Here is a 24,113-nt window from a genome sequence, read left to right as displayed (position 1 = left end):
GCCTCTAAACTGACGCACTGGCATTGTCACTTGACGCAGAGAAGGCGTTTGATAGCATTGAGTGGAAATACCTTTTTAAAGTATTGGAACCATATGGACTGAGGTATCAGTTTATAGCCAAAATGCGACTGCTATATGATAACCCCACTGCACAAGTAAATTGTGGGGGCTTTGTGTCAGAGCTGTTCCTGATCTGCAGGGGAAAGCAACAGGGGTGCCCCTTTAGCCCCACTCCTCTTCCATCTAGCTTTGGAGCCACAATACCTCAAGCTACCAATGTTATGGGCATACGCCTCCCAACAGGAGAATCTAAACTCTACTTGTACGCGAATTACATTCTTCTTACCCTTACAGATCTACCCTGTTCCCTACCGTCTGTGCTTCAAATTATAGATGACTTCTCGTCCTTTTCCGACTACAAAATTAATTGTGACAAAATGAAGCACTGCCCATTTCAGACAGGACCACAGAAGTGGCCATACTCAGGTTCCACTTTCACTGGCAACCCTCGCGTCTCAAATACCTAGGTGTACTGGTGAACAAAGGGACGGAAGGGATGATTGTAGATAGCTTAAGCCCCTTGCTCACCCAGATGCAACGCAACTTTGAAAAATGGAAGGCGTTGGGGCTCTCAATGTGGGGAAGAGTACGAGCCGTAAAAATGGCCACCCTCCCACGCTTCATATATATTCTTGGCATGCTACCCCTTATGATTCCTCTAACTACGCTGCGCTCAATAGATTCTAGGATAAAATCCTTTGTGTGGAACACAGCGAGACCCTACCTAGCAGTACTGAAACTAAAAGCACACTGCTCCTGTGGAGGAATGAGCCTTTCCTCAGTGGAACATTATGCCCTAGCACTACAACTATCCCAAATGGCTTAGATGCTATCAATGGCTCCTGATGTGCCGCAATTGGTGCATATAGAAAGGCATCTATTATCTACAGAGGCAGGTCTTTCCTGCTTTATATGGGACAGGGAAAATCCATAATGATCCCACTAACCAAATTCTGTCCACCATGCGCAGGTCCTGGCAACAGGCGCATTGACTGCTGGGTTCGAATCCTCGAATCCATGAGAAAGCCCCCCCTGTGGGGAAATGCAAGCATACGCATTGATAGACAAACAATATCCTGCCCCCTGTGGAAGGCAGCAGGCATTCATACCCTGGATCAGCTCCTCCATGATGGTGGCCTCAAGACATTCACTCAACTGCGAGAGGAATTTAGCCGATCTACACAACAATCCTCGGAATACATGCAACTTCGGCAATGCCTGTAGAAAAGCTTAGGGCCACAACCTTGGTCGTTACAGACGTCACCAGTAGTATTGTACCTGCATTCCTGGGGAAAGTACCAGGGAATCACGTCCATCCTATACAAAGTACTCACATCCCACCTATTTCCGCAGGCCCTATTGCGAGATCCCCACACCAAATGGCAAACCCAGTTATCAGTCTCATAGGAGGATGATGGGTGGATGGAGATCTTAGACGACTTAACTAGAGGCACCCAAGAGGCAAAATTGAAATTTTGTCTGTTCAAAATCATCCACAACTAGCACTGGTCACCAACAAAACCACACAGGGCAGGGCTAATCCTCATGCCAACTGCTGGAGATGCGCTGAAGTTGGCTGTGACATAACCCACATTATATGCGATTGCCCGTCGATACAACCCTTCTGTGTCTATGTGGGCCAGAACCTACGCTCTACGATGCCTTTACACTCTCCACTTACATATATCATTATCCTCTTACATGATTTACGTCAATCACAAGAGCTCTCAAAGCCACAACATCGCCTCCTGCGCACAGCATTAGCCACAGCCAAGATATGTATATTGCGACAGTGGAGATCACCAAACCCACCGTCGCAGGCGGCAAGGTTGGTAGCCATGATACACACGGCCTCCTACGAATGAGTCATTTACAATCTTCAGGATCAGATAGATCTGTTCCTTCAGGTGTGGTCACCCTCCCTACGCGTAGAGAGCGGTAATAACAAAAATCTCACAGTAGATAACCCAAATCAAGCAGCGTAAATGACATCAGTTGATGGTCTCTAAACTAAAATAGGAGTAGTGGCCCCTCGCTTTAGAATACGTCGCTTACATTACCATTCGTATAGTTTTGCATATACCTTAACTTCCACCTCCTGTCTCTCTCCCACATGGTCATGCTAGGAATGCTTTGTACCGCCCCTCTTACTTGCTTGACACTCAAGGCTATTCAGATATGTATCCTGGCAATCTTTTTTATCTCCCACTGCACGCCTTTCGTCTATCCAACATTACCCCCACCCCATCACTCTCTTCCCATACCCTTCCCTCCCTGGATCTGCAACAGTGCAGCAACGCGGATGCACTACTCCACACCTTGCACAAATGCTGAGCGGTAAACCCGCAAAAGAGGTTAATCGCATTTCCCTTTTCTTATGAGACGTAGTCCTTCCCCCCTCCCCCCTCCCCTTTAGGCATAGTAGCTACACTTAGGAGCATGGAGAGCGTTCACCCAGAGTCACAAGTTGCTACAACCGATTTATAGGCGGCACTAGAAGCAAACACAGATTCCAATTCATTGTACAATGCTGCTACGCAAAAGACATTATATGACCTTTCATTTACATTTACATCTGGCCAATGCTAGTTCCACTACTACTGCAGCGTTTGTCAGGCTATAGGTTTCTTCATCCTCTCCCGCTTTCTTTCCTTTCCCTTTCTTTCATCCCCCAATTCATATTAATGTATACTTCTCTCAGCTTTTAAGAGGTACATGTCACGTAAACCTCTCGTTATGGTGCTTATCTGGTCGTTCTAAATGTGTAGCTGATGAAGTAAATACAGGATGTATTTTTTTTTCTAAAATAATTAATAAAGAATTAAGACAAGAAAAAAAACATCCTTAGATTCTGGGCAAATCTCTTAAGCTCCCCTGCAAAAAATGAACGTGTTCTTGTGTAATGGAACGGATGTTCATACAAAGCGCTCCAAACCCTTCGGGTCGCTATATAAAACTGCAACAACAAGAAAACAACAAAATCAAACAATTTGATTAAAACCATGAAACCCATAAATCTTACCTTCACATACGGCTTTGTTAGATAAGCCCAAAGCGGGCACGGTGGCACCTTCTGGAAGATCAACTATTTGCTAAGGGGAAATAAAACAAGAAACGTTCAAAACTGAGCACTAGTAACATAATCAACAGGATAAGTGGAGCTTGTGTGGTGTATCTCTTGCATTTGGCTCTTGGCGGACATTACATAGAACATGTCTGATTACCATAGAAAAGTATAACTAACCCTGCACAGACTCAAGCGGAGAGTTTACATTTGAATTTCAAACAAATTAATTCTTAAAGCCTTGCCTATGTACATGTCGCAGAGATAAGGACACCTGAGCAACTGGTCGAGGTGGTGTTTTTGCATGAGTGATTTGGAGTATAAAGTCTAGTGAGCTGAATCATGTTTATTTTCTTTTTCTCGAGATGTGTCGTCTTGTTAAAATAAATAACTATTTGGTTAGCTGCAGTAAGCTACGGAATGGCGCAGGGCTGAAACTCAGATGCGCAGATCAATTTGTATTGCAGTTTATTATGGGCATCCCGTCCTAGTGCCGCACTGCCAACCCTAAGATGCCAACGGAATAATGGTCAGCTCACTGGGGCAAGCAATTCATGAATTCATGGCAACTGTCATCTTTAAAGTTGTACAGTGTTTGAATACAATTCATATTGGTTACAGACAGAAAAGATTGTGTGACTAGCAGGTTTGTTGTCGTTGAGTAGGATGCACTGCAAACACTTGGTTTTATACAGAGGTGAACTTAAAGGAATCTCGCAGCATGCCAATTTCTTCTATGTAGCAACTCTAGCAACTCTAGTCACCCTTCCTCTAAAAAAGATAATTTACAAGACCGTTCAAAGAGCTGCCTTGCTCCAATGCAAAGGTCGCTTTGAAAAGCTACTAGATGTCATACTCTTGTTTAAACAGTGAAATGTCCACACACACTGTACAATGTGCATGTGGAAAGCGTTTCGGGCGTTTAAATGGCAATAATGATGAATATCAAACGGGAGCAGGCGCGCAACACCCATTGGGCTCACGGGGCTTCAGACCTACCTACCCCCCCCCGTCGTGTGTGTCAGCTCGGGCGAAGACAGCTTCGCGGGCTGGCAAGCATCTAATTGCAGCCGCACCCGTGGACTTAACAGGTCTTTAAAAGACCATTTCGTTGTAAATGAGGCTTTTGTTTGTAAATGAGGCTTTTGTTGTGTGTTCACCCCTTCTTACAGCCACTCTGTCTAAGTAAGGACGAATTAGCCCCCACCCCCCAACCCCCGAAATATTTTTCAGCCCCCCGAAATTTGGCTCTAGTTGCCCGCCTGAAGGGGAGAGAGAGGAAAAACTATGCTAGTTCACTTCTCCTGATCAAAGGGAACTAGCTACAGGGTAGAAGCTCCATGTGTGTTTTTGAATGAATTTTTTTTTTTTTTTTTTTTTTAAAAGACCCTATCCCACCAACCTAGTTGGTGGCATGCTTCATCATCGGGTCACACTCAAGGTACCAAGTGTACCTTAGGTGTGCTTCGACGCCTGATTACAGCGGAGCAACTTGAGTGCAGTGAGCGTGCCGTGAAGGTAAAAAGTGCGTGAGTTAAAAAAGCTATCCCAGGGGTCCCAGATGCTAAAATACTACTTTAATGGTGGACCCTTGGCAGCTTTAACTGAGAGGTGGCTATTTAACCGCATGCGTGCGGGCGGAATTCCGCCCGTACGCTGAGATTTACTAATTCGCATGTTACGTGACGAGCTGGGCTCGTCATCAGCGTGCGAGGAGGCTACGCCATGACGAGCCCAGCTCGTCATCAGCGTCGAAGGGGTTAATGGAGGTAATTCATGGCTCCAATATCTCGTGTGGTCAACATGTTTCAGCCAGGTCTCAGTATTTAACTGGCTTTCTTCAGGACCTATGTGGGCGGTGATAAGGGGTGGTCAAGGGCCCACCATTAAAGTAGTCTTTTAGCACCTGGAACCCCTTTTTTTTAACTCGCACACTTTTCACCTTCACTGCACACAACCTGCACCTGCTTGGTGGGTGAGGGTCTTTTAAAAAAAATGGAGCTTCTCCCCTGTAGCTAGTTCCCTTTGATCTTTACATTTAAATGGCACTGCCATTATAAAACTGAGCAAGTGTCACTTCCAAGTACCAAGGCATATTAATTGGAGCCAGGCGCTCACCCCACGCACAGACATGGATGGTTTATTCTATCAGCACTGAGCTGTCATGCAACGTGACATAGTTCAACTCAATTGCGTTTCATTATTATTATTATTATGTTTCTTATATAGCGCCTGAATCGACCCCCGAAGGGGTATCTCCGCGCTTGCCTTGGGAACCCGTCCTGGCTTTTCCCTGTGAGATAGCCCCTACAGGGCATCCCCAAGGTGAAAGCCAGGCATCCCGCCGCAGGGGGGCCGTTGTGGAGATTAAGCAAGCTTAATGCCCAGAGTTGCAGAGTGTGAACCCATGATTAGGTCAGGCACCGAAGCGAGAATTATCGAGTCCATGGACATTTGAGCTCAAGACCCTGCCGCGTCGGGAATTGAACCCTGGTCCCGGGTCTGACCTCTGCTTCAGGGTCTGCCTGCTCTAACCAGTGAGCCACACTTCTCCACATTACTTGATTACTTAACCCCATTTTAATGCAGATGCATAGTGCACCGCGTAAAACATTCACAATCATTCCTTTTATTACAAAAATATAAGTGATTCCTTCCGTACAACATGACATACTCTGGATGTGCTATTTGCACACGCATCATTTGAATGACTGCGTTACCTGCATCTGGTCCCGCGACCAGGCCTGGCCCTTTGGGACCCAGATCCGTTGCGCTAGACAGGGGCCCTCGGTTTCCCTCCCTCTGTTCGTCTCTTTTCTGCTTCTGGCTTTTCTGTCCCCGTCTCGTTCTCTCGTTTCTTAGTTTCACCTTTTGCCTCTTCTCACTTTTTGCACCGTTCTCATTCTCACTCTTAGTCTCCTCTGCCCCGCTCAGGTTACTTCTGCCTCTTTCTGCCCGCTTTCCACTCTCTCGCGCTGCAATTCTTTCTCACTTTTGTCGCCTTTCTATCATGTCACTTTTGACTTATTTTGCCCGTTTTACCACTCTCTCACTCTTCATTCATGCCTCACTCTGCTTCTTTCTTACCTCCCCTTTCCCTTCTTTGCCTCCCTTTCACTTACCTTCTGCTCCTGCACTGTTTCCTACTGTTCGTTCCTGCTCCCATCGCCTAGCAGCACCCAACAGATCTCCACCCCCCTCCTGGACATCCTTAATGGCAGCCGTGCCATGGGCAAGCCTCCACAAACCCTATCCACTGGCCTCCACCCCCACACAGCCATACCTTGCAACAAGACTTTAATATTGCTTCTTTCTGTACATTTGTCCTTCATTTACTGAGACTGGATTGTATGTAAAATAGACTGTATCCATTAAAATGTTACATAGTAAGAAAAATAAATATATGCATCTGAATGTTCCTAAGAGTTTATGTTGTGCTTATAAAGATGTGTTTTGTTTAAAATAAATTGGAAAATCCACCCTCAACTTTCTTCTCTTGAATACCAGCTCACTCGCCAAACAGTCTGGAACCTCCTGCACAACCTCTCTCTTGGCCTACCCTTCCTGAATAGGCCTGGCTTAATCCAGCAACCACACAAGATATCACAGTGGCCATCCCTCCCCCCACCAGCAACAAGATCGCACACAGAACAGAACCAGCAAACCGGTGGAGGATGCCAATTCATCTACAAAGAAAAACTCAATAGCTCCATTACTTCAGCGACCGTCTGGAACACATGCCATTTCAACCCACCACCTCCAGCATACCATCCTCGGAAGGGCCCTTCTCTACTGGGGACCCAGACCAAGTTACAACTTCTGCACTCCTCTTGCGGACCTCAATGCCTTCAACTCCTTCATTCTACACTGTAACGTCAGCTTTCACATAAAGGATCATATGATCTAAACACTACCAACCTCATGGAAGACCTGAGCATATTAGGGCTCACCCAGTGAGCGAACGACCCCACCCACATAGCCGGACACCTCCACAACTCTGTATTCAGCAACTTTTCCAAAATCATGGCGGACAAGTCCACCCCCTCACCTAGACCGTTCACTCCCTCGTCCGCTATGGCTTATTCAAACAACACACAACTGAACATACCAAAACTTCCTCTGGCCACTAGAACAAGATCCCAAAGAAATCTGGGCTACAGTTTCAATCTCGACAACCGCCCCACCACGACTGACCTATCATGTGACATCATAAACTTCAATGCATAAATTACATCCTATCCAGACTACCTAGTGCCGCTGGAAACCACCTCCTCATCTTAGTCACAGGCAACTCTTAAACGGAAGGCCTTCGACTTACCAAGTGCCACTGAAAACATCTGGAATGTTGATGGTTTCACACCCCCGACAACGACAGTGACACCTACAGGTCACCTGCAACCTGTCCCCTACAGAACTATCACTACGACCGACTCAGTGCCACCAACTGCTCAGCACTCACAGAACGAATTCAGAAGCGCTCCAGCTCCTCTAAAAGAAACCTTCACCATAGTGAAGGAATTCACGTCCCTTGCTGTCAGATCCACGACTATTACCACCTCGCAAGAAATCTGCACCCAGCTATCCTAGTACTTCACCAATAAAATGAACACCATCGACAACAACTTTGCACTCCAACTAGACCTCTCCACCCTCACTATCCTCTAGTCGGATGACATGAACATCCTGGAAAGTGCCCTGACCTGCTAGTCAGCCATCATCTGTTTGTAAAACCACTAATACCATGCACTCCATCCTCTCCTGAGCACCCTCGGACCAGTGCCCTAACTTCACTTTCACCAAAGGACTGAACATCATATACATAGTACTCACACCAATTCTCAGTAACTCTCTCACCACTGCCACCTCTCTGGACCCCTGGAAACACGTTACCATCTTACCATTCTTAGCGTACCCGTACACACTGGATAACTACAGACCCATCTCCCTCCTGAACTAGCCAGCCAAAGTACAAGAAAAGCTTTTCAGCAACTAACTAGCCAACCCCCTTAACGCTCATCACCTCCTCGGCCTCTCACAATCTGAATTCAAACCTGACCACAGCACCGAGACCATTCTCATAGCTGCCACTTACATATGCCTATTCTTGAACAAGGGTGGCACAGCAGCACTCATCCTATTCGACCTCTCGGCCACATTCAACACCATCTCCTACCCCATCCTCCCCCAATGCCTCCACAAGACTGGAAGCCATGCACCTCAGGGCTTAATTTGTAAAAGGATAAGTGTCAGGGACCAAACTTTTTTAAAGAAGCCTGGCGCTTCTGACTGCATGGGTTGTCGAATTTCAAGGTTATCTGGTCTTGATTCCAACTCATGCCTCTTTCTACCATAACCATAGTCTTGAGACAAGCACCTTTTTAGGTTTTGCCTGAGCCAGCGCATGCGCTGTCTGGCGAGACAGATAGTAAGCAGGGTTTTGATAGTGCTACCCCATGCTTTTGATGGCCTAGCGCTTGCGTTCACACGTGTGTGCACCTGCCAGCTTTCACGGTCCGAGGCACCATCTGGACCGCGATCAGTTTCACTTTCGCGTTGTACTTTCGAACATGCGCACTTCAGTTCGCTGCTGCAAGTCTTGTTTTGTAAGTACAGGAGTTGTGGCAAACAGTTAAAGCTTCCTCTTTTCAGATCAGAATTAGAGAGCCAACTTTGAGGAGGTGGGGGGAGGGAAGGTTTGGGGTCACGTCTTTTCCTTTGCGTCGATAATCAGCTTTACATTAGAGATGCAACATTCAAACTCTAATATCTTTCCTTTGCCTCAGTTAGCATAGTTTTAGGGGATGACTTGCAGTGTTTTATTGAATTGAACTGAAAGTGCCAAGCTGCAAAATGAAGGGTGGTGTGAAATGGCCCCTCGGGAGACGACCCCCGGGACCCTGTCCCATACACCATCGGGGCTGCCCCCGTTAAATCTCTCACCATTCACGGCGGATCCGGCAGCAACGGCGTCCCTGACACCCAGAAGCCCTCCCCTCTCTGTTTTGCAGGAACCAATCCGGACCGTTCAGGAACCGGAAGTACAACCATCTGACCCCGGAAGTCCAACCTCCCCGACGCCGGCCGGAGACAGAAAAGGCGGAAGCAGAGGACCAGAAGGCGTCCGAAGATCGTGGCAGGAGATTGCGACCGGAGAGGAAGAAGTGAGCGGAGAATACGGCGGAGAAGAAGACGAGTGGTGCGAGGACTGGTGGAGTCCCCCAGGAGGAAGCTGAAGAGCGGCCGCAACTCACCTGGAGAGTTGCGGCGGAGCCCGTGAGTAACCCCTCGCCTCTCTGTTGCACATTAGGTGCCTGTATATAGTATAGAGTATTGTTTCTTTTTTTGCTTAGCACGACTTAGGCACGCTAACCCTGTCAGGTCACTGTATATACATGTAAAGCACTTTCGATGTAGATAGCCCTCGCTTACTAATCAACTTCCCCCCCCCTACACGTCTCACACTCAGTCCCTAGTCTCTGTATCTGTATCTTGAAGCCCCATACCCTTTTTCCCTCACGATACCAATTCCACTCCTCACGACCCGGTGTTGGTGGAGGTGCTTATAGTCCGATACAGTGGGACTAACGGCTCCTTTTCCTGTTTTCTCTCATTGCCCTCCGGTGGACTCCCCGAGGAAGACCCGGATCTACACCCAAGACCCGGCACTACACCCAAGACCCGGCACTACTCCCGAGACCCGGCACTGCATCTGAAGACCCGGACTTACATCCCAAGATCCATCCCTTCTTCTCAAAACTCGAATCCCACTTCTGACCTCCCTCACACCCCTTGGACTCTGTTGCACGGACCCTCAGTGTATCAATAAACCACACAATTGCACGCTATATCCGGCCTCCTTGCCTGCTTTTCCAGCCAGCCGACCGCCCACCATCACAGGTGGATCTTAAGAAAAGAAAAAGCTGAAGAAAGAAAAACAGCTCAAGAATGTTGGTTTGGGATAGTTTCTGAATTTATAAATGCAAGTTCCAGGACGTAAATTCAGAAATGTTTCTCCTACTTTTTTTTTAATACTGTTTTCTTAGCAAAGTTAATTTCCTTGCATCGCCTAGCACTCATTTACGGCTTCACCTCATGTAAGGTGGTGCGGAAGACCACAACATGTTTTTGTGTTGGATTTGGACGAAGCTTGCGATGCAGCTCCCACATGCTGACAGAGGACTGTGGAGCGTGTACTGCAGTTTTCGCGCCCAGATCTCTTTGTAACTGCACAGCTTCTCAACGCCAAAGGAGCCGAAACGGAGTGCTGGTTCGCGCAGGAACTGTGCACGATAGATGTTTGGAGTGGAACATTTTAGTAATTTCAAGGTGCTGCCTTCCAAAGAAAACATGTGCATGGGCCACGTCCCGACCTGAGTCTGTTTATTAGGAAATGGAAATTCAGAACTTAGAAGACAGATTGTGTTCATTGTAATTAGGGCAGTCTGCTGTGAATCTGACTGTACGCACAACATTTGAGCCATGTTCATCTTAGATCCTCAGATCTGTGTTACCACTTGCTAACAATATTTGCTGTATTTGATCCTCCTGTTCTTTAACCAAGGACAGTAATGATTCTTGCTGGGATCCTAACCAGGCCATTGCTTTCTCTACAAGCATTATTGTACATGGCACCTGCCTTCCTAGGATTTCACTGTGAAAACATCTGGTCTTGACCACCAGGTAGCAACAAGCCAGCCTCAGGGTAGAGCAAAGCACAAGCACCAATCAGTTGAAACAAAGCATTTACCAAACTGCTATTTTCTTATGATGTCATACCAAGACCTGAATCTTTACAGGACATTAAATTCTGTCTTGCATCTTGTGTTTAACATAAGTTATATACATCCAATGTGCAGAACTCTCACAAAAGAACCTTTCCCTTATGTTATCTCATATTGATGTGTCTGGATATAGTGCAGCGTTTACCACTGGCAACAGCCCTTTGGCACTATTTGTAGCTTAAAGCCTAGAGATGAGTTTACCAAAATGGACCTTGAGCTCCATACCTAGGAGCGTTTTATGAAACTAATTTAATTGTGCTAAATAATCCTGAGATCGTTTGTCTCTGTGCCTTGTAGGTTCCTATGCGGTCATGCATTTTTAATTTGTTCCCTATGTGCTTTCTTAACTTTGTTCCATTGTACAGAAAACAAGTATTTTCAGACTCCCTTCCAAAGGAGGCCTTTTCTCCTCACTGCTAATTCCAAAACAAGCATTGGCATATCCAATAGGTCTCTCCTTTGGATCCTTATAAGTATTTAGTTAGGCAGCACAATATCCTTGGTGCAACAACATTAACTGTTGCATGGTTAAACACTTATAAGGTCCCAAAGGCAAGACTTATTAGCTATGCCAATGCTTGTTAAACATTATGTTCAGCACCGGTTAAGACTATTCTCAAGCCTGCGAGTTATGAGCACTGACGCACAAGGAAATGTGTGATGTGTGCAGAATAATACAGTTTTGCCCAAGCGGGAAAGCCGAGAATCATCTTCTGATTCCTCAGCCATAAATAAGGCAGCAGCCTGAACTCCCATTTGGAACATTTCGTCCTAATCACGCGACAAGGGTGAGCATCCGTAAGATTCCAAAAGTTCCCTTGAAATGCAATAATGGGTGTTTTGATGTAGTGTTTGCCTCCGCTGTTTGATAAAGAATAGCAATGTAAACATCAGGGGGCTGACGACACAGAACAAAAGCAGTGCAGTTTTTAATTTACTGTAATAAAGGACACCAGTGCAAAAACAGCACGTTTGTGACAAACCAGTAGTAACTAAATATGTGACTTTTGTGCCACCCAGCCAGTGGAAACGTTTGTACAGGTCAGATAGTGTATAACACTTACTCAGCACGAAAAGAGTGACAGCTACAGTGGCTGCGGCAGCCTCAAGTACGTCGAGGGTAGTTTACTGCGGCACTGGTCTGATATCAAGTGCAAAGTCCGTATTTCTGGTTGTTTGAATTGCTACACAATCCGCAAATGCTAAATTCCCCCTGCTCTTTCCCAAACTGCCTCGCTCCAACTCAGCCATGAGCCAACCACAATTATCCAATGGGAGGCTACAACAAAGGCAGGGATAGGGTCACCAGGACCCAGTGACGAATATGTGATACTAGATTAGTGAGATGAGAAAAGGATTTTTTCGGGTCATCGTGACAGGTGTGATTATTTCAGTATACCGTTGTCAAGTTACTGGATTAACGTGGGCTAGCCTAAAGATATGCCTTACCAAGCAGTTAATCCTGCGAGGTACATCTTTCATTTAATTTTGAACTTGGGACCACCACTAACTGGAGAAAAAAATCTGTAGACCTAGCCCTGTAAACTAAGTGCTGGGCTGAGCACTGGAAACCAAAGGCTCAAATAAAGCACTAGTGGACCTATACTCCAATTGATCAGCTCCATCCTCTCAAGACGCATCCAAACCATCAACCTAGTCCCTTACTCCTACCTCATCTGCAGTGTCCCTCAAGCAGCCTTGTTCAGCCGGTCGATATTCAACATCTATGGGACCCCTCTCATCAACTTCATCCATGCTCATGAGCTCAGCATCTTCTCTCACGCCAACAAACCCTTACCCATCCACTCTCTCTCTTAAGACACCTCGAACACAAAGTCGAATTATATCAGCTGCATGGCCATGGTTACAAACTGGATAGAAATCAACTGCCTGAAACTCAACACCAAGAAAACCGAAATGGTCCTATTCAGAATAGACACCTCTCCCTGGTACTCAGACTGTGGCCCGCTGTGCTAGGATCAATGTCAAGCCCATCCAACTCGGACATTAAGTTAGGGATTGATCGACAGTTAAATTTCAATGTCCAACCAGATCAAAACAGTCACCTCCACTTCCTTCCACACCCTCAAGCTCCTCAAGAAAGCCTAGAGTGTGCTCCTGCTGGCCAACCGAAAATCTGTCACACGAGCTCTGATCAACGAAAGACTTGGACTATGGCAACGCCCTTTATGTCGGCATAACAATTCAACCCACTGCGAGACTCCAAGTTATACAGAATGCAGAGGTCAAACTCACTCTCAAATTCCCACACCGCTCACACATTTCTAAACACCTCAAGAACCTCCACTGGCTCCTGATCTACCAAAGCGCTCCCTTCAAACTCCTCACACACCTACACAAGCAAGGCCCAGCAAACCTCAACAGCTGCATCCATTTCCACTCACCAACCAGGCACCTCCGCTCAGTTAATCGCGCCTTCCCCACGTCCCCTGCATCCATTGAGCCAGTGCCTTTTCCTACTTGGCCTCCAAAGCCTGGATCAACTTCCCCTTTCCCTGCTAGCTCCAACACAGATTTCCACAAGAAACTGAAAAGCTGGCTTCTGCAATAAGCTCCAGTAAAAGCAGCTCCACTTTACTTAGGCACCAAGAGACCCTCCCTGGTGATATGCATGCCATTCAAACAAGCATAATATAATATCATATGTAGTGCCCACTGATGTCACACAAACAGGGGGCTTCAACTGCCTTGGGGTAATCTGTTTTTATGATTTAATGAAGTTACTCGTTCTAAATATATCATGGTTCTACAGGCCACCAGGGACTCTTGGCACAAGGTGCTAACAAGCGTTGGTTAGGCAGAATTCGCAGCTTTTTTATATACAGACCGGTGAACGCTGCTCACGCAATGTAAAAGGTACAATATCCTCTGTTCTCTGAGAAGTCGATGCTGCAACTTCTCTCAAAGTGTTATGGTACTTCAGTCTTAATGAGGTACCCATTTCACAACTTTCTATATCCAAAAAGAGGTATGATCTTTCAGGTTCCAAAACTATTAATTATCATTTTGATAATATTACTGAAAATTGCGTGCTGACTTTAAAAACCTTACTGAAGAAGTGGGTGTGATTAAAGGCAGCTCATCTAATGTGCATCAGTGCCCTAATTGGGGGATGTTAGAATTATAAATATTAAAAAACTTTGCAGGAATGTAGGTGCCTGCCAAATGAATTTACTTTCCTTGGAAATATGCCTCAGAATGTGTAATTGTTCCCCTAATATCCCTCCTCAGCCAGCCTATTAGTCCAAACAAAATATACGCGGTCACATTGACTACTGTTAGATTAATGGAAAATAGTGTTATTTAATGAAGGATATGATTTGTAGAACCAAGAATCAAAGTGGTCATGATGATTTGGCATACCCAGCTTTGGCACATTTCGATTTAAATTCAGGTCACCTTCCTTTTGTAAGTCCAGGAATAAGCAAATATCTGTGTTGTAAGAGGGAAGGAGGTTATTTGTCTGACAGTCATCATTCTCTGTGGAACCATATTATTTGCAAGGCATGACCAGAGCATCACATCAGACCTGAAAAGCTACTCCATGTGTTATGTTATTGGAATTTATAAGAAGCGCACGATTACCAATGGGTGTCCTGGCGCTGAGCTAGGCCTAAACATATGTCGATGCGATCAGAGAGAGAAAAGCCAGGTCTTCAGGCCTCTTCTGAAGGAGAACAGATTGGCAGCATTCCTCAGGTGGAACGGCAACTCGTTCCACGCCTTGGATGTGCAGGTGATAAAGCTCCTCCCTCCCCAGCCGGCTTTCTTGAAGGTCGGTGTTTGGACCAGTTTAGCAGCCAAGTATCGAAGCGCCCTACCGGGGATATACCATTTAAACCTCTGCCTCAAGTGATCAGGGGCAATACCATTAAGGGCCTTGAAGACTATACAGAGGGCCTTAAAACGAACCCTCTGTTTCACCAGAAGCCATTGTAGCCGAGTTAGTTTTGTTCGGACTGAGACAAATTTGGGAATACCTGACAGTAGTCTAGCCGCAGCATTTTGAACTATCTGAAGCCTATTAAGCAGTTGTTTCTGGGCATTCAGATATATGCTATTGCAATAGTCAAGCCGTGACAGTACAAGGACTGTGACTACTGTCCTAAAATTGTCATCTGAAAGATAAGGTTTTATTTTTCTTAAGACTCGCAGAATCAAGAAGCAAGCGGAGACAACTGAACTAATGTGGGCACAGAAAGTCAGTTTATTATCCACTATTACACCCAGGTTTTTCACTTTAGAGCTTGGAGTGGGGTGGTTTCCCATATCTGTTGGCCACCAATATGGAGTCCATACTTGAGGGTTATTTCCGAATACAATCACCTCCGTTTTATTGGAATTCAGTTTCAAACAATTTGCCGACATCCAGTATTCAATAGCCCCCATGCAGTCATCGAAGCGAACACCTGTTTCTTTTACCTGACCGTCCTTGAAGGATAGTACAATCTGAGTGTCGTCAGCATAGGAGGTCAACTGAAAACCATACGATCTAATCAAGGCTGCCAGGGTCGTCACATAGATGTTAAAGAGCGTAGGGCTCAATGACGACCCCTGTGGCACCCCACACGGAAGGCTAAAAGGCTGAGATTTGTTTTTATCTAGATCGACCGTTTGTGATCTCCCTGATAAAAAGGAGTGTAGGGGTTTCCAAGTGACCCGTTGCACCCCAGCCCCCGACAACCGGTCCATCAAAACTTCATGATGGACCGTGTCGAAGGCTGCTGAGAGATCTAACATTGTGAGAATAGCCTTCCCCCCACAGTCCAAAGCCTCTATTACTTCCTCACAGAATTTGATGAGGGCCTATTCGGTGCTATGGTCAGCTCTGAAGCCATATTGGGTGGGGTCAAGTACGTTATTGCCATGAAAGAAGCTACTAAGCTGTACATTCATGGCCTTTTCAGTAATTTTTGCAGGCAGAGTCGCAAAATAGGCCGATAATTCCCCGGGTGTATAGGATCCAAAGTGGACTTCTTTAAAAGGGGGAGTATTAAAGCCTTCTTCCAAGTAGTCAGAAAAATCCCAGAAGTGAAGATATTATTAATCAGAGGATTTAAAACCGAACAAATCCCTTCAGAAATGGATTTGAGTATTGGGACCGGACAGGGGTCAGTAGGACACCCCGAGCAGGCAGAAGATAACAAATTAACAGTTTCTTCAAACCCTAAGGGGGTGAAATGATCAAAAGCAGATCCTGAGATTAAATCAACCTGACTAAGACTCACTGGGCAGAGGTCCGACCCTTTCAACTGGGGAGTAAATATAGAAAATATTGCCTCCACCTTTTGATGTGGACAAATCTTTATGCCTAAGGACACACTGTGTTTTAGGGCTTGTCATCAAAACAAGCCCAAATTCCTTCTTTTGCCAATCAGATAATGTCCATCAACTTCGAGTCTGTCGAAGGTGGTCCTGAAATGGGCTCAGAGGGCAGTGTTGGTAATCACGCTACAGGCGCAAGGGTTCAGTGCCTTGGATGGCGAAGACTTTGTCAGAGATAGGGCCAAGAATAAAGCCTGTGGAGGCATCTGGGTCAGGGACAACAAATGTCGAGCTTTTAGGGGGTACATTCTTGGGGAGTGGCCCAGAGGGTAGCAGAGCAGTCATAAAGATGTCCAGCATGGCCTGCTAAAAGTCCTTGACCAACCAGGGTCATTCAATGAAGTGGAGAATTCTGACCTCATCTTTTTTTAATGTGGGAATAGAATCAGAGGAAGAGCACAGTGTTTGGAGGCGGCAGGGGATTCCAAAGGTCCAAGGAATTGGACCAAGGAGAAAGAGGACTTTTCCTCCTTATGATAATTCTTTTTTTGTGGGAAGATATACTGAGAGATCGTTTCCTGACAAGGAACTTACATGAGGTGTAAGAGGAACCATTTTGTGTGTTTCTGGAAGACTTGGCTAGAAATAACTGCTGACCCACGACTCCTTGGATGGCCTTCAAGTGCATCAATGAACAGGAGTCGCTGGACAAATGGCCATGTTGGGAGAAAAGACACCTCTTACAAATCTCCAACAAACCCTGACATTTTAAGAGGAGCCATTTGAGCCAGTTGCTATTGAAAGAGGAGGAATTTCATTGGGGAGGCACAGAGAAGAGTTCTGACCTGTGTCAATGAGATGCAGGAAACCAAACTTAAAACATCAAGCTTTATATGGTGCACAGTTTGCACCTTATATAGCCTGATTCTGTCACATCTTAGACATGTAAAGTCACAGTCAAGGCCGCATGGAGCCCCTTGGCAGCGCCAGAGAGCTCTACTGCTGGGGAAAAAAGTTTCTGGATCCGATAAGTTATTCATCAGGTGAAGACTGTGAAGGGAGAAGTGTCAATCAGAAATTATCATTTTAGCGCATGTCGTTTTCTTTTCCTATTTCCTAATAGGAAAATGCAACTGACGTTTGTCGTCTTCTTTCACAAACAGTGACAACATTTTTGCGCTTCTTTTAGCATTCATATGAGTTAAGTCATTTACCTGCTTGTGCGAATCTATTTGTAGTTGTGATGTTGTATTTTTTTATTTTGTTCAGTTTTTTAATACTTGAACTTAGGGCTGCAGTTGCCTATTCACTTTGAGGATCACATGTTTTTATTTACACTTTTCTGAATGACCACTGAGCCAGGGACAATGACACAAACCTTCTATTCACACCATAGTCAGCTGGTCAAATGGCGACAAGATAAGTCGCTTCTGCTCCAAGCTTATAAATCTGTGTCGACAATAATACACCACATTACAGGCAAAAAAATATACATTTATTTGTCATAAAAATGGTCTTCGCTGTCTGTGAAATGGTGCCCAACAACATTATATATTGAATTCTTGTCAAAATAAATAGGTAATCACTTGTGTTTTAGGTCTCGCCTTATGTAGCCCATGCTTGCACATGCGCTGTCGCGTGGTGACGATCTGTTTCATCTTTTAAAAAAACACTTAGCAGAGCAGGGGAAATGTGGTCAAATGTTTTGAGACCCAAGGCGCAGCTTGCTGCAGCATGTAGTGTGGCTCTCCAAGGGACTACTTGAACTTTGGGAATGCCTGAGAGAAGGGCAATTCCATAGACTAGTCTAGAGAGAACAAGAGACTGCACCACTGTTTGAAAGAACAAAATTACGCAATCAATTGATGCCCCAAAGCTGCCTAAGCTGGTGGTGTGCACCATTGGCTATGGCTGCTATGTTGCTGTGAAGATTGAGACGATTCTCAAGGGTGATACCGAGTGATATGACAGTCGTGACAATAGCAGAGTAGCCATCAAGGCGGGAAAGTGGCCATCTGTTCTTGTGCGGAAGTTTTTGCCTTCGGAGGTGAGATCAAAAGAAATTCTGCTTTAGTTGGGTTGAGTTTTAAATGGTGGCTGGATATCCAGTTTTGAATCTTTACGAGTGTATTTGAAACAGGGCAACGTCCTTCGAGGATGAGATTTTCAAGTATATTTTAGCATCGTTGGCGTAGAGGTTGAAGAGAATGCCAGAGTTTCTGAGAATCACATAGTGGTTCTAGGTAGAGGTTGAAGAGGGTAGGGGAGAGGATCAAACCTTGAGGGACCCCCTGGTGAACGCTGACTGGTCTCAAGAATGAGTTGCCCATTTTCACAATTTGGGTAAGGCTGGATAGGTAAGAGGAGAACCAGTTGAGGTCAGTGCCTCCACAACCCATGCATAGTTCAAGAATAGGAGGTCAAGATGGCTGACAGTGTCAAATACGGCAAATAAATCCAAGATGACCAGGAGGCAGGTGGTGCTGGAGTCGAGGATTCTAAGGGAGTCATCGACTATTTGGAGGATCAGTTTCTGTACTGTCAACCTGGCGGAAACCTGATTGGAGAAAGTCTAGGAGGTTGTTTGTTCAAATGTGTGAGGCCAGTTGGAACGCTACACAACTTTCAGTGACTTTACCTTAAAATGGGAATGTGGAGACTGGGTGGTAATTGTTCAGGTTCTCTGGAACAAGAGGTCGTTTTTTCAAGAGAGGATTGATTTGACCCATTTTTTGTCATTCTGTGAAGAGGCTCTGTTTGAGAAAGAAATTGACCACGGTGATCCATAATGGAAGTAGGTGTGTGGCAAGAGATTTGGTGGTAGAGCCTGGGATGGCATCCGGATGATTGTTTGAGGGTTTTACTTAGGAAATAGTTCGTTGTAGGTCCTATTCGGAGACTGGAGAGAAAGGTAACCAAAATTGTAGTGCCTTGCATGGCAGAGACTCAACTGCTTCAAGGGAGTCATTGATGGGAAGTGAAATATGGATACCTTTAACTTTTTTTATCAAAAAAATCCACAAAGTTGCTTCAACGAGCCACGAATGGCTTAGGAGCCGAAGTGATAGAGGGGTTAGTAGACTGTGCAATGACCTCAAACAGACACCTTGGTCTGTTCTTTGCAGAATTCATGAGGACACTGATATGGAAGGATTTGGCTCTGAGGATTTGGTCTTTGTATTGTTTCCTTGCTTTGCGAAGATTAGTCATACTCAGGTGAGAGTGTGCTTGTCTCCATTCTTTCTCACTTTTTGTGATAAGATTTCAATCTTCATAAAACTCTTTTGAGAACCAGGGCATGGAGGGTTTTGGTCTGGATAATTTGCACTTCAGGAGTTCACATTTGTCAATGAGGGATTCCAAGCAGGAGTTGTACTTGTCGGTGGCCTCATTAATATCAAGATGGGGTGTAATCGCAATTAGGGTAGGAAAGGCCATGGTGGCCATGACTTCTGTGTCACGGTTGGATGCGTCTCTAAATCATTTTTTCTCTTTCTTGGGTTGCCCATATGTTTTGGTGTAAGAGCCGGTTAGAGAAAACGGGATCTGCATGTGACCAGACCAGTCAATTGGGATGTGGTCATATATCTTTAAGTAGGTGGATTATCAGATCCAGAATGGTGCTTTTGTGGTGTGCAGGTTTATGGCAGTGTTGTTGGAGATCGTTGGCATTGAGAAAGAAGGTAAAAGTGTCCACATAACTGTTGCCCACGTCTACGCAGTGCATGTTAAAGTCACCAAGGAACATATTGTTGTCAGACCTGATTAGTTGAGAAGTGAAGAAATTCATACATTCCTCGATAAAGGTATTGTTTTAACCTGGTGGGTGATAAATCACATTCAATTTCAGGTTGTAGGTAGTGGATGTGGACATATCCACAAACAAACATTCGAAGGACTGAAAATGAGTAATTGGGAGCGTTCGACATATCAGAGAGTTTCGGTGAATGAGTGCGAAACTCCACAATGGGCCATATGCATCATTCCAAATTGCTATTGCAAACCCCAAAATTCGGAGAATTTCGGTGTTTGCGATCGCAATCGTGCTCAGTGATATGTATTAAAGAAAAACTGCTGCGCAAAACAAGGAATCGCAAAATTTCCCTATTTTGCGATTGCATTTAAGGTATCGCAAATTGCTATTCCTTAAATGCAATGTAAGAAGCACAGAAAATGTGCAATTTGGCCTTAAGGAATCGCAAATTAACACCAACTTCAATTTGGTGGTCATTTGCGATTTCTCTGAAAAATTCACTTTTTTGCATTTTTCAAAGTGCCATGTGGCACACATACATGCCCTTAGGGCATGTATGTGTGCCACATGTGCACACATGCACATTTCAGGGGTGCAACAGGGTGTCCTTTTGACACCCTGGAACCCTTGAAATTGCATTCTCAATTTGCAATTCTCTAATTGAGAATCACAAATTGAGAATGTCTTCTTATTCATTCCTATGGGCCTCTAGGCCCATAGGAATGAATGGAGAGGTATTCCTTAATTGCAAATCGCAATTTGCAATTAAGGAATATGTAGGATTCACAAAATTATTTGCAAATCCTACATACATAGCGATTTGTGATCCTCAAAATGCAATTCGCAAAACATCGCATTTTGAGAATTGCTAAATCTGAGTTTCATACATATGGCCTCATGTCTATTATCCTGTTGCGGTGAAAAATTGAGTATTTGGAAGGAAGAAGGCCTAGAGCATGGTTAGATGAGACACTGAGCCACGTTTCCATGAGGGTCAGGATGTCAAGATCATGGGTCAGGATTGATTCTGATAACTGTGGACAGTGTTTGACTGCGGATCAACAATTGCGTAGCATGCAGTTCAGGGAAAAGCTGTTGTCTTTCTGACTAGGCTGTTCCAGGAGGGTAGTTGGGATTTGTATGAAGTTAAGAGGTAATGAGCTTGCACTGGGGTGGTGTGTGTGAGTTTTAATGCTGTCAGAGATGATGGTGCAAATCGGGCTGCCCCCTAGGGAAAGCTAGGAGGAGGGGTAGCATAATTTGGAGCTGGGTAACTCTTTAAATGGAGTAGATCTGAGTTGACTAGGAGTGGTTGTGTCCATTTGGGTCTGGGTAGGAGGCTTTCTCTCGGTATGCTGGAAGGGTGTGGGGGAGAGTGTACAGAGAGTAGTAAGGGTAGAAGTGACGAGAATACAGAAAGTCACTAAACTGGAATAGAGATAATGTGAGGATGCCCATTATTTGAGAGAGGTATGAGAACGAGGAAAGAAGTTTGTGGAACAGATGCCAGTTATGTTCAGAAATAGTGGGAGGATTGGGATGGACTGTCAGGAATAGACTCTGAGGGATTGAGGTGCAGGGGACGGTGCTGGTTGTTCATGTCTGGTGTTGGGGGATGCTGGGGCATTGAGTGAAAAAGGTAGGGAGGAAGGCGGAGACATGTGGGGATGAAAGAAGGGTGTGGCTGCAACCTGAGTGGGTGATAAAGGTTTGAGAGGAATGGTGCGGAGCGGGTCTGTGGGAGAGATGTTCAAGGTCGGAAATTATTGGTGAGCTATGGGTTGTGGGGGGACATAACAGACTGTAGGAGAGTACGGGGTGAGTGATGTTGTCTAGGTGGACCATAAGGGGTTAGAGTGGGTCGGGTATTACGAGTGGACAAAGTGGAGGATCGTGGGAGGGCTTGAGGGTGAGATAAATGAAGTTGACCATGTCCAGGATTGTATCGTTGGCTTGAAACATGATCTTCCCACTGTTATAAATGGATATAGAAAGGTTGCCTGAGAGGCCAAATGGGGAGCAGCATTTGAATTTGCATCCAAAGGGGATGTTAGAGAGAGAAGAGGATGGGAGAAAGCTGTGGAAGGATCTGATCCATAGGTCAGTGTTGTTTGTGAAGAGGAGGAGGTCAGTTTTGTGGGAGCCTTTGCGTTGGAAGTGGTATTGGACTACCAAGAGGGTTCTGGGAAGTCTCTCGAGGTCCTGGGTTTCAAGTTTTTCATTGCATGTTTGGAAAGATTTGGAGGCTATTTGATCTTGAAAGCATTTGCACCAGATTTGGAAAGATGGTCATCATGATGTCGTCCACAGCCTTGCGAAGCGCACTGTGATCGAGGAAACGGGTCGACCCTGTGGCAGCTCCAGGCTCACGCAGTGAAACAGAGGAGGTAAATCCGCAGTAGTCCCTCAGGGGATTGTCTAGGTTGGCATCCAGACGTGTGGCAGGCCGAGGGAGTGTTTGGTTGTGTGGAGTGGCAGCTTCACGCGGACCTCTTGGAGAGGGTTTCTACACTTGTAGAGGGTTTACCGCTGTTGCTGTTACAAGAGTCATTGCTCTTTTGGTGAATCACTAATACCTTTGCTGGGTCGGCTTATTACTAGTAATTTGTTATGCTACCAATGGTGAGGAGCACTGTTCAAGCAAGTTGTGACCACTCGGGTCCAAGTCCAATACTCACAAAACCCCGGAATCCAGGTGAGCAGGGCAGGAGCAACTATGCCGCACTTTGGGACCCTACAGCTCAGACAGTCACCTGCAATGCAGCAGAGAATTCTGGCAGCTGCTCAGGGAGAATGAGTAAAAGGCACTCACCACTGTGGGCCAAAGTGTTGAGATGAAGTTGGAGTCTCCTGGTCCTGTAGAGTTTTCTGGGTGAAGTCATTCGGTCATCTCACTCTGTCCCGATTTCAAATCATCACTGGCTACGGATCACCAGTTCCGATAGCTATCCAAAACACTACATTAACTATGTGCCGATACAATCTTCCAGGCTCCAGTTCTCTCAGTGTTACACCCCTGTCCTTATTGAGTATGAGATAGATGGTGGTGTCCTGTTTGTTTTAGTTTAGTTTTTATTGGTTGGAAATTTGCCCTTTCATTGGTTTTTGGGTGGAATGAAATGTGCATGTAGGCTCAATAAGTAAGCTTCTTCTCGCGGTCATCATTTTACGATCAGGCATCACATACATCTATTTTAGAGGCAACTTTGATATCTGGGACAAGTGACATGGCATTGCAGTGTTATAGAATTAGTTGGTAGGGCTATTGTGACAGATATATGATAAGAATCCGAACAACAATCAATCTAAATATTATGTCAGAGGTGATTTCTCTCTTCTGTCATTTTAAGGCCAGGCAGGTCATCATTCCATAAGTTTGAGAGTTCCAGATCAATATTTAACCAAGTACCAGCCATATAGATTGAAAATAATACCTGTCAGGGTTGTGAGTAAATGTTCTTATTTAACCCTTAATCGGGCGAGCAAGCAGCTCCGGCGGTACAGTTGTTTGGAGATCAGTCAGCAGCTGCCATGTTTTTTACAAAGCCAGGCAGGGCATTAAGACTTTTTGCCAATTGTGGCCTACAACCCCATCGGCCAGTAAATTTGATGCTGCTGAATTATCTCATGTCCACCATGGATGCAGTGGTTGCTGCGTCCAATGAGGAGCCAAGGCTAAGGAGCCAGGGCTGCATGTTCAAGAACAAGGGGAGCAGCGCCACAATGATGACGTTAGACAGACCGTCACAACTCTTGTGCCCGTAAGCATGCAGTAGTTGCAGTGTCTGCCGTGTGGGAGTGCCAAAGAAGCAGTTAAAGAAACAGGAGCAGGGAACCTTGATCGGCGAAGGCAGGCGATTGTCGGCTGGAGTCTAGGCAGCTTAGGGTCTCGCTGTCCCCTTTGACAGAGAGCATGGACCAAATCGCACTCGGCATGTTCAATTTGCATTTTAAGTGGGAATGGCTCGAACTTTCACCCTTCCTCACTCAAACTGAGTAGCTGTTGAGTAAATGTGATGCAAGGTTTTAGAGCTATGCAGTGTGGTAACGGACACTGTAAAAGCTAGTATTTTTTTCAACTGTATAACAAACCAGACCCACTCAAACACAGCATTTGTTTTTAATTACAGCTTTTCCCATAATTTTAGCTTTGTTTTGGTGTTGAATA

General features: G+C 45.4%; 1 protein-coding gene across 3 annotated transcripts in view; it reads right to left on the bottom strand.

The window, feature by feature from the left end:
- Positions 1-24,113, bottom strand: part of ELP2 (elongator acetyltransferase complex subunit 2) — a 964,760-nt gene that overhangs the window by 378,151 nt on the left and 562,496 nt on the right. For all 3 annotated transcript variants that reach the window (XM_078687686.1, XM_078687687.1, XM_078687688.1), the window contains one exon: positions 3,083-3,152. In XM_078687686.1, coding sequence (XP_078543812.1) covers positions 3,083-3,152 — 70 coding nt within the window. The remainder of the gene's footprint in view (positions 1-3,082; positions 3,153-24,113) is intronic.

This window comes from Lissotriton helveticus, chromosome 4_1, assembly GCF_964261635.1.
Source record: "Lissotriton helveticus chromosome 4_1, aLisHel1.1, whole genome shotgun sequence".
In the NCBI taxonomy this organism is placed as follows: domain Eukaryota; kingdom Metazoa; phylum Chordata; class Amphibia; order Caudata; family Salamandridae; genus Lissotriton; species Lissotriton helveticus.
Note: the sequence above shows the minus strand (reverse complement) of the source record. Positions and strands in the feature narration are given on the sequence as shown.